Source organism: Tachysurus fulvidraco, chromosome 14 (genome assembly GCF_022655615.1).
Source record: "Tachysurus fulvidraco isolate hzauxx_2018 chromosome 14, HZAU_PFXX_2.0, whole genome shotgun sequence".
Classification (NCBI taxonomy): Eukaryota; Metazoa; Chordata; class Actinopteri; order Siluriformes; family Bagridae; genus Tachysurus; species Tachysurus fulvidraco.
The window spans coordinates 23605549-23623609 of NC_062531.1; the positions used below are offsets into that span (position 1 = coordinate 23605549).

The window sequence follows — 18061 nt, forward strand, 5'->3', positions numbered from 1 at the left end:
TGAACATGTCATGTATCAAAACACTCAGCCCGATGAGGGGAACTGATGTCACGTGTAGCCCCGCCCCCAAAGTAAGCAAAATCAAAAAGTTTGCACAACATGGACATGTCATGTATCAAAACACTCAGCCCGATGAGGGGAACTTGCCACGTGCAAGCACCATTCACATTTTCTTCAGGAAATGTACATTCTAGTTTAATTCTGAACTTCCTGCCTCTTTGCATGGACTCGTTAAAAACCACAAGCTTGTTTTTTTTTCTTGCCACAGATTTATTTGAGATTTATGTGGTTCATACACAACAAAGCAAGTTGTACAAAATGCACTTTTCAAATTTATCGTCATCCCTGAGTTGTTGTTTTTTTTTGTACAGATCTTGTTCAGGAAAGGTGAGAGGGAAAGGACTGTAGGGATGAGACTGGGGATGGAGTGATAGCACTTCAATAACACAGACTTAGCGAATTATACATATGTAGATGAAAAAACTGACGTGAGGACCATCACAAGCTGGAACCGAACCACATGTTTTCACACGTCAGATATAAACCCGGACCATTTAATGGGTTAAGTGTAAATGCGGGTCAGTTCTCGCTGTTTCGTTTACAGCATTGTGTTGATGGAAGACAGAAGTCGTAATTCATAGAAGAATAGGATTTCACAGGATACACGAATACTTGAAATGGATTAAATGGACACGGACGGCAGGGACCGTGAAGTGAAATGATGGATGGGAGGCACGTCACTTCTGAAGGATGTATTTGATTGCCATGGCGAGAAGAGGAGCTCCAGTAGGGACTCCTGGGAAAGGACCACTGGAACCAGCAATGTCGATATGAGAATAGGGGAGAGGTTTCTCAGAGTCCACTCCATGCTGTGTGTGAGAGAGAGAGACGGAGAGAGAGAGAGAGAGAGAGAGAGAGGGGTGTGATTTTGTTTAGTCATTGTGAATGTGACATGAGACGACCATTGGCGTGTGCACTTTATCAGTGTGTACCTTGTCTAAGCCGGAGGTCATGATGAGGAAGGCTGCAGGAGCCTGGTGTCCACGTGGCGTGGCAGAAGAGGGCAGATTGTTACTCTGTAGGACGTCCTCGTACTCAGACTTCCCTTTGTGGAACTCGTAATCCTCCCTACGGATAGTGGACACTTCGAACACGTCTCCCAAAACCTCTCCCGCTGACACACACACACACACACACGCATAAATAAGTGCGAACAGCATATGGTAAGTTCCAACACACATTAAATACAAAACTCTTTGTACCTTTCTGCCACTTTAAGGCATTGTCTTCGCGACGTGCCGCTCCGTTATCCATGATGATCTAAACACACCGGTGTTATTAGTGTTATTTACAGCTTTAAAAACAGCTAACAAAGCCCTTAAGGTAGAGAGTGTGTAGAATTAAGTGTGTTTCTTTTTAAGTGCAATTTAAGGACACTGTTTGACACAATAGAAGTGTAACTGAAATTACAGAGTAATTGGGTCCCATGGCTCTTATGGCGTGACCGGTCAGGGTGGCGATGGTGAACAGATGTGGAGAGACTTCGTTCACTGCCTAAGAAAAACACACACACACACACACACACACACACACACACACACACACACACACACACACTTATAAAACTTATCTAATGCACTTTTTAACCTTCTAAAAGATTATATTTCAGGTGGGTTTTTAAATTTTTTTTAAAAAATGTGGTCCCTAAAAACAAATCCTAAAGATGACATAATGCCATTGTCTTTTTTTTTACACACACTGATACTAAAACTTGTAGGACCGTTCAACCATTTCAATACAGATTTAAACAGCTGGATTAGTGTGTGTGTGTGTGCGTGTGCATGTGTGTGTACCTTTTCTTTCATCTCACAGAGCAGGTCCACCATGACCATGCGCCCTTCAGCGTCAGTGTTTCCAACACGTACCCTGCGTCCAGCTCGAGATACGATCAGCTCATCAGCCACGTAGCAGTCTGTAAACACAAACACACACACGATTTGTGTCTTGCGTGCTCTATAAGCACCCAAATAAAAGGAGAAAGTGAAGAGTAGGAGGAGGAGGAGGGAGAGACTACACAGACTCAGTCAGCATTTGAAGAAATAAGTGCTGAATAAAACCCCCCACACCCCACACACACACAGCCTGGGTAACAGAAGCCCACCTGAACCCACACTGTTGCGCACCATCGCCATGGAACCTACAACCTTCAGATGTTTGGGCTTCAGCTTGCTCAGGGTCTGAAACAGAAAGGAAAGAAACATGACATGAAACAAAAAACAAAACAAAAACAAAAAATAAAATGATCATGAAATGTCAATTACATCTATTGAGTTAACAGTGACTTTAAATTTTACAAATAGTAAGATTACACTTACTATCTACTAAAAACACACACACACACACACACACACCTGGAAGAAGCCAGCTACAGCAGCAGATCCACACTTATCCCTGTGCATGCCAGCCATGAATCCTCCAGCCTTGATGTCGGCTCCCCCCGTGTCATAAGTGATGCCCTGCGGCACAACACCACAGTTAGCATGACGGACAGGGACACAGACATGGACAATGACAGGGACAGGGACACACTCTCACCTTGCCCACCAGCATAAGTGTCTCCTGAATGGTTCCTTCCCCACAATACTCAAGATGAATCACTCGTGCCTGATGACGTTGCACATCTGCATGGCACACACACACACACACACACACAGATGACTGAAAGTTGTAATTATTGTATAATACAAAAATACTACAACATCCTGATAAAACTCTTACTGTTAGCACAGCGATTAACTGCAGCTAAACACGGATACTCCTTCTCCAGTGTCCTCAAATCACTCACCACCTTCACCTGTGTGTGTGTGAGAGAGAGAGAAACATACAGTGAGACTCTGTAGTAATAATAATAACAATAATAATAATAATAATAAGCAGTAAGTGTTGGTAGTTCTACACTGCAGTGGTGTATTTAACCTGTACGCAGGTGTCCTTGAACACTTCCTGCACGTAATCAGCTACACGTGGTGCAGCCATACGCTCTGGATCGGAGCCGCCGATGTCCCGATACACTACCCTACAAACACACACACACACACACACACACACACACACACACACAAAGAAAGTGTTGAGTCAGAAAAACTAGTTTCCAAGTTAATAGTCTAGAAAATCTTTCACCTGTGCACTCACTAAAACAAATAAACAATGAGCACCGTTACAGTAGATGTGCTGTAGATACTGTACAGTTTCACTGGAGGCAGTGATACAGCTGAACCTTGTTACACAAGTGACTTCACTTCAGCTTGGCTAAATTGCTTGTGATGTACAATAATCTCACACACACACACTCATGCACCTACACTCACCTTCCGCTCTCCAAAGCTGTGGCGAGCTGGATGAAGTCGTCACCCTCAGCCTTGTCTTTCACCCACACACCCAACACTGCCACTTTATAAGGTGAAGATTTCACCTCCCGCAGCTCGAGGGGCTTACACACACACACACACACACAAAAAAAAGACATTACAATAAGAAATACAGCAGTACTTTTTTTTTAACACACACACACACACCTCAGTAATTAGACAGAAGAGCAGAAGCAGAGCACTCACCAGGTACAGAGCGTGTAAGGCTCCCAGAACGGCCGCCAAGGTGTTCATCTTATAAGTGCTGTGTGCAGGACACACCAGCAGGGGACGCTGCATACCCGCCTTCATCGCCCTGATCAAACCAGACATCAGGTCAGTATCTAAACCCGGAGCTGCTACTGCAGCATTATGGAACGGTGCAAATGAGCAACCAGAACGGAGCGGATTCTTTTCCTGTAACTGTGTTTGAGTAATCTTATACCACAGCGATTAAAGCCAGTGCAGAACCTTATACTTTTTTTTTATTTAATGCTGTGGAACATCCTAGCAGCTATAAAGAGTCTGGATGCTCTTATGCTCCGGTCATCCTGGGTTAAAGCTTTATCTCTGACTCTGGGGCTTCCAGACACACTAAATAAATGTTAAACCCTGTCAGAGATGCTGTAGCAAATTAACTCGAGTAATTTAGCAAAACTACAATGTAGGAAAAGGATAATGGAATGTGGGATAAGGTTCTTCTCCAGTGAAGAACGATCTAAGAGCTGGCGTGCTGATCTGCTGACCTCTTGATGCCCTTCTCGGCGGCTTCGCTGAAGCGCCTGACGTCATCGTAGTCCCGGTTGAGGGGTCCTGTGGGGGAGAACACCAGCCTGTCTCCGGGCAAACCGACAGCCTTCAGGACGACCACATTGTCCACCAGTGAGTTGTCCACCTGAGTGAGACAGGAGGAAGAGAGAACAGTTCAGTCAATGCTTCTACAGCTGTGTTTGTGTGTGCGCATGTGTGTGTGTGTGTGTGAGAGAACTCACAGTACTATACTCCTTTAAAGCAGCTTTCAGGTCCTCCAGCTCACTGGGAAGGCCATCGAAGTTCTGTGCCACCAAAAGGACGCCGTCGTAACTGTGAACACAGATGTTTTACTTTTTTGTTCTCTCCTGCTACAAAGGAGTATTATAAAACTCAGTTCCTCAAACACTCCTCAATCTGGGAGGTTTCGTCATACTAAAGATATGGGAAACTAAATCTTCACAATGTTACAAGTTACAGATCAGACGTACTTGAGATGTAGCTGAGGGAAAAACGAATGTGAAATGAAACTGAAAGAAATGCAGTGTTTCATGTCTCTATTCTATCCTCTTGTAGAACTCGGAAGATACAAAACAAGTGAGAAACCAAGCGTTACGTGAAGATGCAAACATCCTACAGAAAACAAACTTTATCCTATGTGATCAGTTATTTGATTACTAATAGCGATTTAGAGATATAAGCAGCACAGAATCTGACGGAGTAGGATATAGTAGATAAGGAAGAAGATGATGGATTAGTCAGCATGGTTATTGAGGAAGCGAGACTACAAGATTCGTCTGAGTCTAAACGTCTCGCAGACGTCAGCAGTGTCTGATCCGATAGCTCACGAGTGTAAAGTCTAACGTATTTGTATCTGACAACGAAGCACTAAGCGAAAGACCTTCGTCCTTTTAATTACTTACCTTTTGTCCTTGTAGTCGGCGGTCCACTGAACAGGCTGTACACTGGGGATATAAATAAAGACAGGTTTATTTTATGCACATAAATGGGTAGGACGTGCAAAAAAACAACACATGAATATATATAACTCTGAAAATTAAATATGTACAAAAGGTAAATTCACATACATGATTCACTCACGATTCACATACATGATTCACTCACGAATCACATACATGATTCACTCACGAATCACATACATGATTCACTCACGAATCACATACATGATTCACTCACGAATCACATACATGATTCACTCACGAATCACATACATGATTCACTCACGAATCACATACATGATTCCACATGAAGTGAAGCCCGTTTAAGACAAATGCTCACAGTAATGTTTTTTTTAATCATACAAGAAAACATACACAACATAAGTTTTGATTTCACACTAACATCACATGCAAGTTAAATGAAACAGAAAAAAGAACAAAGTAAAGAAATCAAAGTAAACAAAACAAACAATATCCACCTCATTCACAACACAAAAGCTAAACACGTCCGTCTAACACGCGCCATTAAACGTTACCTCATTTAAGATACACATCGTTTATTAAACGTTTAGCCATCTTTACCTCAAAGCCATGACGCTGTCTTTCTCCTCACAGCAAGAGAAAATGGCTCGGTCCCAATAGCCGTGCTGCGCCCTATATAAGCGCCCTACGTGTGATATGGAGCACAGCAGCTGGTCAAGTGCACTACGTACAGGACGTCGAACCAATGAGGACGAGCGGTCAGGTGACGTAAGAACGCGTCACCGCGCTGCTTCATGGGATATGTAGTTTACAAAAATTCAGAAACGAACCAGAGAAAAAAAAACAACCGCAAATTATATTTGTCTATTTTTTTATGGTTGCAAGCGACATCTCGATTGTTATCACAAACAACAAGCCTGATAATATCATCGCTTAATCTCGTTGAAGCACAGATCTTTCTCGATGGGACTACAACCCGGAAGTGAGAGTTAAAAAAGGTTCATTTCAGACAAGAGAACTACTTTATAAAGGTGAGTGTTTACTGTGACTCTTACCGCTGTCCAAAGGTTCACGGATCGTGAGACCATGTGGACACAAGTGTCTTAAATGAGTCTGAATCTCAGGTAGGTCACGAGCTGTTATATGGCTAATAGACACGGTGTTATTTGTGATGTTGAACGGATTGTTTTCCAATAACAGCGTCTCATTTTAATCTGTTTACAACGAATATTCTTCATTTATTAATGAACGACGTGTCAAGTTTCTCGTTTATATGGTGATTTAATGTTGTGGAACATCCACAAAAGTTAGTTCCTGTACCTGCTCAGTATAAACAACTTCTCCTTCACCAGCCTCTTATTTTCTATGCTGAAGTCAGTAAGACAATCAATCAATCAATCAATCAATCAATCAACCCTGCAGGTTGCCAGCGTTCTTTGTCCTAAATCATTTTCTTTGTCAAAAAAAAAAAAACTACTTAAACTGGAGACTCCTTCCTTAAATATTAATCATCTTACAGAAAACTGAGTTTGACAAAAAAAAAGCCTTGAAGGATGTACATCATCATTGGGGTATCAGCGATAGAGAAGATCGCTGATACCCTAATGATGAACATCCTTGAAAATCCTTCAAGGCTTTTGTTTCGAAGGATGTTCGAGAATGTAGATCGTTGGGGTATCAGCGATTCTGTATCTTCTTTATCGCCGATACCCTGATGATGTACATCCTCGAACACCTCATTGAAAAAGTTTATAAAACCTGCTATGTGATAAAATATTATATATAATGAGAAAATGATCAGAAATTATTATTATTATTATTATTATTGGTTGTGATTTGAATTACAGCCTGAATGACAGAAAACTAATCAACACCACGATTGGGTTATGAATCAATAACTTTATACGGCTAAGGCGTTTATCTGTGATATACGTTCGTGGGATTAGTGAATACACAATTTAGTATCTACACATACTAAACATGAATATGCAAATTGAAAAAAAAAAACAATACGGGTATCATTTGCATCCTGGAATCTGATTGGCTCTTGCTGCTGTGTTTTATGATGCAATAGTACTTGTATGTCATGTGTTCGGTGTTATATTGGATTTTCTAATAAACTTGAGCCATGTCTCTTTCATTAAATAAAAAGATATTTAATCATCCACACTTTTGTTTATACAGTTTCTTAAGTCTTTCTCTCTGACTTTTTTCTGCGCCTGATGTCCTCTCTTTCGTTTCTTTCTCACTGTGTTCCTTCACCCCTGTGTGTGTGTGTGTGTGTGTAGATGAGGGTGGTCTGGGGCTCGTGTCTCAGTTTGAGGAGACTCAGTCATGTGTTTTCTGTAGGCTCAGGCACGCGCACTCTCACCTCAGCCAGCATGCGCTTGGTCCAGTTCTTTCGACACGGCGACGTGGGAAGCGTGAGGGTCGGCGTGGAGAGAGAGAACGGCTGCGTGGTCGACCTGAAGGCTTTCGATCAGTCCGTACCTTCCACCATGAGAGAGTTCTTGGAACTGGGAGAGAAGGGCATGGAGTGCGCTCAGAGGTGGAGTAGGACCTTGTGAAATCACTTATAAATCATCTTAGAACTAATCATTTTATTTAGGTTTAGTTGTCTAGATTTAAACTACATTTAACAATCAAATGACTAAAACATGAATCATAAACAATCGATATCAGGCTTTTAAAACAATCATGTCGCAATACACCCTGTCAGCCACTAGAGGGAGCTCTTTGCTTACAGAATATCGGTTATTCGAGTAAAACGGTTTTTAACATTCAACTTTTACCGAGTTGCTTGTTGCTTGAGTGAAAATTCCGACTCTTAACCTTTAAACAGCAAAGTCTATAGCATCAGTGAATGGTTAGAAAGTGTAACAAGTAAGTTTTTTTTGTTTTTGTTTTTTTAAATATCTATTTAACGATTCGGCTTTAATCAGTCAGCAAATTAAAGACTTAACTAAAGCTAACAAGTGAATGATTAAAACCTGATTTCATCTTTGTTCTCTGGCTTTAAGATCAATATTATCTGTTAAAATTCACCTACTGTAATTAATATCAGTTAGACAAACGTTCTCTGTGTCTAAGTAACACACTCGAGCTACTGGAAGTGTGAGATTTCTACTATAGTCACAAAGTCTTTAATCTGTCATCCTTGACCACATCGTTTTATATCACGAGGTCCGATATGATTTTTAATCAGTTTAATCGATCTGTATGAGGTAACTGTGATGTCATGCGTATGATGTGCATTCGCCCCCGTCACGGTGTTCAGTCTATAACCTGAATGTTCGCTTCGTTACCGAACGAATTTGCGTTTCAGAGCCGTGTCCAGCGGCGAGTGTGTTCTCCCTCGCTCCGATATCCAGCTCCTGTCTCCGATCACCGGTCCGGACAAGGTGGTGTGTGTGGGTATGAACTACAGAGACCACTGTCTGGAGCAGAACGCCCCCATCCCCACCGAGCCTATCATCTTCAGCAAGTTTCCCTCCGCCATCACGGGTCCCTATGACGACATCCAGCTTCCAAGCGAGAGCCAGGTCACAACCAGCACCTCATGTACAACTAGCCTCAGTCTGAACCAACCAAAGTTCATTGTGCGATTTGATTGTGGGAGAGTTCTAACGAATTTCTAGCGAACTAATATTACAGCGACGCACACACTCCATATAACAAACCAAAATTCCCATCAGATTTACATCAGCTTTCTTTGTATTCTCCGGTGGATGTCGATTAAATTATCGAGCGACGTCACAGCAAAGCTGATTTACGTCGAGGGACTCCAACAAAACCGCATAAAAGGAAATGCTCACAGAGCTGAAAACAGAATGAAGACTAAATGCTGAGAGTGTGTTTTCTTAATGCTGTGTGTGTGTGTGTGTGTGAAATTCAGAGTAATGTAGCTCAGCCACTGAAGCGTGACCTATCTCTCTCTCACACACACACACACACACACACACACACAATTATACGTTCACATATACAGAGACAAAGTGACTGAAGTCCTGGGAAAGGAAAAAATGTAGAACTTTATACCCAAACACCAAACGTCCCTGTTCTATCATCACAAGCAGCGAGGAAATCGATCCGATGTCGAAAGCGGAACGCCGGAGTCGCTCCATCGTTGCTATGGCAACCTGGAGTAGGACAGGAACGCGTCCCGGAGACTTTATAGTACAGCGACTGGCAGAATAGCTAGTGTTAATTTATTTTTTTCCCCATGTATGGAGTTGAAACTCTGAGAACTCAACAAGGATATCCACGAACATGACGTATTCTAACTCACAAGTTAGAGATAATAGTTACTGAATTTTTAACCTTTCAAATTTTTAGACTCCTTTAAAGCTGCTTCGAGACCGACGTAAATAAATCGAATTGAAAATAAATCGGATCCGTGTCCGGTCTGATGAACGAGGCGCGTCGTTCGTGACCGAAACATTTCATTGGCGCAAATCTCCATCACTTCTTCTGTATAATTCATCATTAAAGATTAGGCCACACCTCCTGGTGGAGTCCCGAGGCTGGTGCAGCGTGATGGATGGATCCATGCTGAGGAACTAAACGTGATTTCAGCTACAGGATGAAGCTCTGGCCGTTTTTAGCTCTGAACATATTTCGAAAAAACCGATGCTGGCAAATAAGCAGGTCTGTGTGATCACAGTGCTGGCTATATAAAGCGCCCATATTTTTAGACTCACAGCTTCAGGACAATCCTGGCTGATTAACTGTGAGATGTTTTTACTTCATCAGGAATGAAAAACATGTTTTTTTTTTAAGTTTTATTTCCCCCGAGGTCTGAGGTCTGAACATTCTCATCTTTGCTAATCTAGAAGGCAGGTGATGACCGAGTGACACGTCCTTAACTAACTGCGCTCGTCTTTCCGTCTTTTCCAGGAGGTGGACTGGGAGGTGGAGCTGGCTTTTGTGATCGGGAAAAAAGGAAAGCACATAAAGGCGAGTCGGAGCACGTAATGTTGAACATAGCAGATAAAAAAAAAAAGACTTTATTTTTTCTATATCTAAAAATTAATATTTAATATAATTTAATATAAATTTATATTCATTTTAATGTGTAAGATACGTACAAGATGTTCCTGGTTTATAGCTTCATGGGTCTATTGAGTTACTGTGTGTCTGTCTGTCTATCTATCTATCTATCTATCTATCTATCTATCTATCTATCTATCTGTCTATCTATCTATCTATCTGTCTATCTATCTATCTATCTATCTATCTATCTATCTATCTATCTATCAGTTACAGTGAGTGACACTGTGTGATGTCCCACATCAGTACGTCTGGTTAAAGTTTTGCGAGAAATTGACTTCCTTTCTTTACGTTTGTAGCCGTTCGAGTCAAAACAAACCTCGGACGTTAATCTCATCTCTTCTCCGTTCGCCGTGAAGACAAAATCATACCAAACTCTTTTCTTTTCCGCTCATGTCTGTCTTCCTCAGGAGGAGGATGCTCTCGGTCACGTCGCCGGCTTCACCGTAGCCAACGACGTCAGCGCCCGCGACTGGCAGATGATGAGGAACGGCAAGCAGTGGCTTCTGGGGAAAACGTTCGACACGTTCTGTCCGCTCGGGCCTGCCCTCGTTACCACGGCAGCGCTGAAGGGTAGGTGTGGTCCGGTGAGGAAATCTGGTGTGAAAGGTTGTGAATCGCTCAGCCGCAATGTGTTGTTTTTAACTCAGACGTCCACAATCTGGGGATCCGCTGCCTGGTTAACGGAGACGTCGTTCAGGAAAGCAACACCGATCAGCTGATCTTCAAGACGGAGAAGCTGGTTGCGTGGGTCTCACAGTACGTATCTTGTTGTTGAGGAGGTTCTGACTCTGTAGAGATGCACTCAGACCAGTACTGGTGCAGGAATCGTGGTGTTCAGGTAGTAAACTGTGAGCAGTTCACACCTGCGAGCACTGAGACTTGTCAGGGCCTCGTTATTGTTGTCTTCTGTTCACCTTTTCTTCGTCTCGAACGCAGGTTCGTGACGCTGTACCCAGGCGACGTGTTTCTGACGGGCACGCCTCCAGGAGTGGGCGTGTTCAGAAAGCCACCCGTCTTCCTAAAGGTGAGGAAGCGTCTTCTCCGTTCGGTCCTCCAATCCTCTGAAAAACATTATATTACAAAACCCATGGCCGCAGAGAAACGGTCACATTTTTAATCCGTGAATAAATTCCTCTGGAACGTTAAGACGTGCCCTCGGTGATGACTGTTTTAGGGAGTCGTTTGTCACGTCTGACGTTTGATGACGTTCCAAACGGTGCAGAACGAAGCGATTACAGAACCGAGTTTAGAGGTCACAGGGCCGGCGTTCCCTCCTGCCGAGGCAGCGACGTCTGTACAGACCCTTACTTTGAGATTCTGGAGACACAAACTACAGAGAAATGAATGAAATAAGAAAGTCAGAAACTTTTGGATCAGGTGTCTTCAATTTCCTCTGGGATCAATAAAGTATCTATCTAATCTATCTATCTGTCTGTCTATCTATCTATCCATCTATCTAATCTATCTGTTTATCTATCTATCTGTCTGTCTGTCTACTGTTTATCTATCTATCTATCTATCTATCTATCTATCTCTCTCTCTCTCTCTCTGTCTGTCTATCTAATCTGTCTCTTTGTCTATTTGCTGGTCTGTCTGTCTGTCTGTCTGTCTGTCTGTCTGTTATCCCCCCCAAAAACAGGTAATCTTTTGCATAATATTTCTCGTTAATTATCTTGTGAGGTGAATAAAACCGCTCAGTCCGATGCACCCGAATGCTCTGTACGGCTTCTAAAACCCAGCCTTAAAGACTCCTGCTTCTGCCGTGTGACGTCTGTCTGCAGTTAACGGTCATCAATAAGCTAAAACTAAAATAAACAGATCCCAGCGACTGCATAGTGGGGGTTCCGGGTGGGGGGTGGGGGTGTCGTTATAATTCTGAAAATACTGCATTCGGTCATTAGTCAGAACTGCCATCATGCACAATTAATCAATCACCATTATTGATCACGGTCGTGTTCATTTATCCCATGGAGCTGCAAACTAAATTAATCAGTAGTGTAATTACACAAAAAGCAGAACGTACAGCACATGCTAGTCAAAGTACTGTAGAGAGAGAACACACACACACACACACACACACCGTGTTTTAACCCTTACACTGGCTAAATGGACTGAGACATTTTCTCTTGTCGTCTTTTAGCGTGAGACGCGAGTTTCTCCCTCTGTTGATACACAGAATATTTACATTTACAGTATTTAGCAGACGCCCTTATCCAGAGCGACTTACATTTTTCTCATTTTTATACAGCTGAGCAAATTGAGAGTTAAGGGCCTTGCTCAAGGGCCCAACACTGGCAGCTTGGTGGACGTAGGAATCGAACTCACAACCTTCCGAATGGTAGCCCAACACCTTAACCACTAGGCTAGAGCTACCACATCCCCCATTTTAGTGTCTGAAGATAAACACCTTCAGATTTTAGATGTTTATGAAGAACTTTGAGCGTCTCAGAGAGCACAATTTTGATGTCATTGATGTCACGATTTACTTTGAGGGTAGAAATAATATCCGTTTCTTTTTTTGGGGAACTTTTCTACAGAATACAGAAATACATGCAAACAAACACTTACGAACCGTTACTAATTCTCAAAGCCCTTTAAAACGTTCATACGAGCTTCATATTAACGTCCACTGTGGAGTGAGACACGACAAAGACACTCGATGATGAACACGGACACGACAAGAACGGTTCTAAGGCTACGTGTGCGTTACAGGCAAATTGCCCCAGCACTGATTAATTGAGAAAACGTAGTGAAGAGCCGAAAGGGCCGGAGTTAATCCGAACACGATACGATCCGGGTACGAGAGCGTAGTGGATGGCGTCTGGAGCGTGATTGCCTCTCAGGTCTCTAACAGTAGATTGGTATGCAGCAGCGCAGCCTACAGGGAGAACATCAGCTTCTGTTCTGTCCCTCCACTGTGATTAAATTTAAACCTTCATCACGCTACTAATTTCCCCCAATTAGATCCTGTTAACATTGGCTGTCGTTCAGCACCACGGAGACTTGGCACGCGCTCGCTCGAGTGGCAGGCAGCCACCACGTGGCAGGTTTCATTTGCGACCGATATTTTCTCGTCATGAAACGACTTTGACATCAATCGCAAGTCATTAGGAAGGTAATTTATACAACAGTCGAGCGCAAATTATTTCTGGGGGCCCGAGAGTTAAAGTTTTTTTTGAGTGTGTGCGCTACAGAATGTGTTCAATTAGCAGGTTTTAAAGTCAGCACTCGAAACGCCACAAGTGTTTACGGAAAGTTTTTTTTATTATTATACGGCAGAAGAGTAGACGTGTCCGAGGTAACACGGAGACATCGTAATATCTCGCAGCTCGCAGACATAACAAAACAAAGACAGGAGTGAAATTTGAACTATTTAATAAAGACATGGATAAGAAAATCATTTAAAAAAAAAATCCCTAAGACTCGTTACGTTTTTCTCTCGATATGTTACTATAAACCCGTCTGACGTCGGTACAACGTTTTCAGCTTTAATCCTTCATGCTGTGTCTGGATTTTGAGATATCAAAGTTTAGCTCGGGAAAGTTCGTCTTTTTCTCCGGTGCGAGTTGGATTTAGACTGCGTTTACGGCAACGGTCTTTTCAGATTGGTATCGGACTGTACGAGATCCGAACTGTTAAGGATTTAAGACTGTGTGATATGTCGTACGTGGTAGATTATCAGATGAAGATCCTCTAACGATAGACCTGGGATTAAAGAGAACTACTGCGTTCTACGTACGTCAGTCGGCAGGGGCGGCTCTAGGATTTCATCTTTAGTGGGTTTTAGCCCTTAGTGAGAATTTTATATATACAGTACAGACCAAAAGTTTGGACACACCTTCTCATTCAAAGAGTTTTCTTTATTTTCATGACTATGAAAATTTGTAGATTCACACTGAAGGCATCAAAACTATGAATTAACACGTGTGGAATTATATACGTACATAACAAAAAAGTGTGAAACGACTGAAAATATGTCATATTCTAGGTTCTTCAAATTTCTTCAAACCTTTTGCTTTGATTACTGCTTTGCACACTCTTGGCATTCTCTCGGTGAGCTTCAAGAGGTCGTCACCTGAAATGGTCTTCCAACAGTCTTGAAGGAGTTCCCAGAGATGCTTAGCACTTGTTGGCCCTTTTGCCTTCACTCTGAGGTCGAGCTCACCCCAAACCATCTCGATCGGGTTCAGGTCCGGTGATTGTGGAGGCCAGGTCATCTGGTGCAGCACCCCATCACTCTCCTTCATGGTCAAATAGCCCTTACACAGCCTGGAGGTGTGTTTGGGGTCATTGTCCTGTTGAAAAGATGGTGTGTCCAAACTTTTGGTCTGTACTGTATATATTATATGACTACATAGTAAGCCAAAAGTTATGGTATTATTTAAAATGGCAAAAGTGGACACCAAAACATTTATGCATGATGTAATGATGCCAGTCTCGAATCAGATCAGTTCATGTCTGTGTGCATTCTCTACAAACAGTGTGTCTAATGAATGCAGTCATTAATAAACAAATATTCACAAGACAAAGACCAAATCAATAACTCTTATTTTTATTTAGTATTATATGGATTGTTTTAATGCATTAATATTTTGTTTGTGCCACAACTCTGGTAATAAGAATAGTGACATTTCACTGCTTTCGGTTGCCGTCTTTGCGTTTAACGTTATAGATAAACGCCCCCCAGGTCTGACTGACTCGGAGCTTCTCTGTTCTAACAAAGCAGACCGATGACGCACTTTTGAAAGACTACAACGCACGCGCGTAAAAGCAAAGTATAAAAAAAAATCTCTCTTGGATCAAACTGATAAATAATTTTCTTTCCCATCGACGACACGTCCTGCATTTTAACGTAATTTTTATTGTTTAGGTGTGTAGCCTAATAATAAGAATGGAGTCAACACATGACATTGAGAAGAAGATTTAAAGCGGCTGTTTACTTGACAAAAGCAAAGCAAGGCGAGTCAGACATCTGGACAAATGTGCAAAAGTGTTAATTTACAATGGACATAAAAAAACAAATGTTTTTGTCAGGTGTGTTGCTTTGGTTTAGTATTAATTTATCTTATTTAAATGCAATCATGTTTAATTCTGTTATTCTGGACATTAGCCTGAACTAATAATTAGTCTGATCATTTGTATACAATCAAAATTTTCATAAGCTCTCAAGAAAAAATCCGCGGGAGTGGACACAAACATTGCGGGCGGGAGTGGAACACGCAGCTTGCGGGCGGTCCTGGTCAGAAATTCAGCGGGAGCGGGCGGGTGCGGGTTCATAAAAACGGTCCCGTGCAGAAAGGCCTAGAACGGCCCCTGTCAATCGGCATAATCCGTGCGGGTTTTGTTTACGCTCGGCCATTCAAACTCATCTTGTAGCTTTGAGTTTTGCGTCACTCTTAAAGGAACTTTACCATTTGTGCTGAATCACCTGCCAATGCAACTGATCCAAAATGCAGCGGTGTGACTTGTTTGCCGAAGACCTCCAGCATGACCCCGTTGCTCCTCCCCTTCCACTGGCTTCCTGTAGCTTCTCAGATCAGATTTAAATCACTGAAGCTGTCTTACACGTTTAAGCCTAGACGTTCCCCTCAAAGCTCTTATCGCTCCCCACTCCGCACCTCCCTCCCTGAGATCCTTCAGTGCTGCATCACCGGTCCCACCATTTCTCAAGACGCGCATCGAGGAGGTCTAACTTATTTCTTCTAGACATCCGAACAGCTGAGAGACAGACGTCAAACCTGCGTCTTCTTGAAATACTTAAAGAAAAAAAAAAGTCTGTTCTCTTCTTGCTGTAATTCCTCCCAACCGAGGAAGAGCTTTCAGACTGACGGTTCTCTTAATCCGTGTCCCGGTGTCCAGCGTCACTGATGGACACTTCTGTAAGAGGTTCTGGATGATCGCATCTCTCAAAAGGGTGTACATGTTACATCAGCTGGAAATGAACAGCAGCTCCTTTCACTTCACAAAGCCGGTAAAGATCGACGAGTCTCGGATTAAGCAGGGGTTAGTCGTCACCCTCCCTGTTTGACAGATCGCACGGGAGCTGGCGGCTCAGACCAACCGAAAACGTGGATCCCTAGAGAACACGGGATGCTCCGGTGATCTGACTCGGTAGCGTAGCCTTCTCGGGATACCTCAGGGAACGTTCGGGATCCCTTCGCAAACGTTCACGATTAACGTCAATGCTGTTCAGGTGCAGCTTTTAATAGCTCTGATCAAATAATTAACAACAACCGATAAAAAAAAAAAAAAAGGTGCTGATTATTCCAGTAACTTCCTTATAAAGCAGTTTTAACTATGATGACGTTACAGACTAGAAGATATTCCCACCTAATCCACACCCCCAGATCTCAACCCCCCCCTCCAACACCCCTCCGTGTCTGGTGCTTTAATCCATAAACGTAATTATCGCTCAGGATTAGTGTTCGCTTCGTTTCCGTAACCGTTCTGAAGAGTAGTATCGCTTCGTCTGGATTAAAGGTTTACACGGGTGAAGGACCGAAGGCTTATAACGCACAAGAGAATGAAGTTCTGGATGTGGTTCATGATCACGAATTTGAAGTAATCCTTGCAGCCTTGATTTCTTCATTTCTGTTCTATTCATGTCCATGTTTCTGCATGTGTTACAGAAAGGAGACGTGGTGGAGTGTTGGATCGAGGAGATCGGATCCATCCGAAACGCCGTGGTGTGACTCTGGCGCCGGTCCACTGACTCCACCGATCTGGGATGAAGAAAATGACCGATTCGCATTTTCACTGATGCAATGTAGAGATCTCTGTAATCTTAATCTGAGGCACTTGCACTGGGGAATGGCCACGAGATGGCGCTCTTGCTGATTATGGTTGGGAATAAGCACTGCTGTATTATTAGTGGGTTTGGGTTTATTTTGTTTTTCCAATCAAGGTGTGATTTTTTTTTTTTTCTTTTCTGTCTTTAAAATGCTAAAATTTTCACATCCTGGTTTGTTTGTTCTTGAAACACAATGAAATGCAAAACAACGGAGAAGGAAGAGGAACCTTCCTTCCTGTATTTTAGCTGCATAACGTCTGTATTTCTTTCTACGTTTCTTGCACGGTTCCTTTGAAATTCGGCTCCTATAAAACGTAACACGAGAACAACGAGAAACTAATTACGATATTACTTAACATCAGAGCGCTGGCCGAGCTCGCGGTATTTCATTGGGAGGGCAGGACGACGCACAGGACCTGCTCCGTCGGTGCATCGATCCGACTTTACGGGCCGGGAGAAGCGTAAACGTGTTTCAAGCGGGTGATCTATCACGACTGTGAAACTGCAGCGCTGTCTGGATTTCAGGCTGAATTTCCTTTCCTGCACTTAGCCGTGCCACTTTTTCCCCCCTCCCTGCCTGTTTTAGTATTCGCCTCATTCCTTCTCTTCTCCTCTATTTATCTGCAAATCTCTCTCACCATTATGGAGGACCTTGTGCTGTTCACCCATGTGTGTGTGTGTGTGTGTGGAGATCTTACTCAGCACCTAGTGCACTACAGCAATCAGCCAGTCTGCCAGCATTTCTCTCACCGAGCTGCATCTGAAAGGAGCCAGTTTATGTATAAGGGGGTGGTGGTGGTGGTGTTTAAAGGATTACTGCGGTGTCTGGAGAGCGCCGGAGGCATCACCGGGAGCTGATCGGAGGTTCAGTGGTTCATGAGCTCTGTAGCTCATCATTAACATCATCAACATCATCATCATCATTTTTGGGGCAGTCATGGCCTAATGGTTAGAGAGTCAGATTCGTAACCCAAAGGTTGTGGGTTCGAGTCTCGGTCTGGCCACGAGTGAGGTGCCCTTGAGCAAGGCACCGAACCCCCCCCCAACTGCTTCCCGGGCGCCGCAGCATAAATGGATGCCCACTGCTCCAGGTTTGTGTGTGTGTGTGTGTGTGTTCACTG

At 43.0% G+C, this 18061-nt stretch overlaps 2 protein-coding genes across 6 annotated transcripts; one reads left to right on the plus strand and one right to left on the minus strand.

Annotated features, from left to right (window-relative positions):
- Positions 1–249: 249 nt before the first annotated feature.
- Positions 250–5793, minus strand: zgc:152830 (uncharacterized protein LOC767682 homolog). Of its 2 annotated transcripts, none has more exons than XM_027151517.2 (16): positions 5699–5793; positions 5081–5122; positions 4400–4490; positions 4154–4302; positions 3615–3723; positions 3369–3490; positions 2977–3076; positions 2779–2854; positions 2596–2681; positions 2412–2516; positions 2162–2237; positions 1854–1972; positions 1471–1554; positions 1263–1320; positions 993–1174; positions 250–869 (listed from the first exon to the last, which is right to left on the minus strand). In XM_027151517.2, exons 1-16 carry the CDS (start codon positions 5707–5709, stop codon positions 738–740), a joined length of 1542 nt encoding a protein of 513 aa, XP_027007318.1. In that variant the 5' UTR covers positions 5710–5793; the 3' UTR covers positions 250–737. The 2 variants fall into 2 exon arrangements, with proteins under 2 accessions (XP_027007318.1, XP_027007319.1); XM_027151518.2 differs by lacking the exon at positions 5699–5793 and adding an exon at positions 5596–5615.
- A 197-nt stretch (positions 5794–5990) lies between these two features.
- On the plus strand, positions 5991–17104 carry fahd2a (fumarylacetoacetate hydrolase domain containing 2A). Of its 4 annotated transcripts, none has more exons than XM_027151523.2 (8): positions 5991–6129; positions 7448–7646; positions 8424–8640; positions 9995–10054; positions 10558–10720; positions 10798–10906; positions 11087–11174; positions 16780–17104. In XM_027151523.2, exons 2-8 carry the CDS (start codon positions 7480–7482, stop codon positions 16840–16842), a joined length of 867 nt encoding a protein of 288 aa, XP_027007324.2. In that variant the 5' UTR covers positions 5991–6129; positions 7448–7479; the 3' UTR covers positions 16843–17104. The 4 variants fall into 4 exon arrangements, with proteins under 4 accessions (XP_027007324.2, XP_027007321.2, XP_027007323.2 ...); XM_027151520.2 differs by having other exon boundaries at positions 5995–6129; positions 7387–7646; XM_027151522.2 differs by having other exon boundaries at positions 6091–6222.
- Positions 17105–18061: the final 957 nt, after the last annotated feature.

Bases quoted from the DNA above. Each gene is read 5' to 3' on its own strand.
- fahd2a (XM_027151520.2), top strand. From the start codon at position 7,387: ATGAGGGTGGTCTGGGGCTCGTGTCTCAGTTTGAGGAGACTCAGTCAT. The intron at 8,641-9,994 runs GTCACAACCAGC...CGTCTTTTCCAG, and splicing joins AGCTTCCAAGCGAGAGCCAG to GAGGTGGACTGGGAGGTGGA. The intron at 10,907-11,086 runs GTACGTATCTTG...TCTCGAACGCAG, and splicing joins CTGGTTGCGTGGGTCTCACA to GTTCGTGACGCTGTACCCAG.
- zgc:152830 (XM_027151517.2), bottom strand. The intron at 4,491-5,080 runs GTAAGTAATTAA...CTGTGTTCACAG, and splicing joins GCCGACTACAAGGACAAAAG to TTACGACGGCGTCCTTTTGG. The intron at 1,321-1,470 runs GTAATTTCAGTT...CGGTGTGTTTAG, and splicing joins CCATGGGACCCAATTACTCT to ATCATCATGGATAACGGAGC.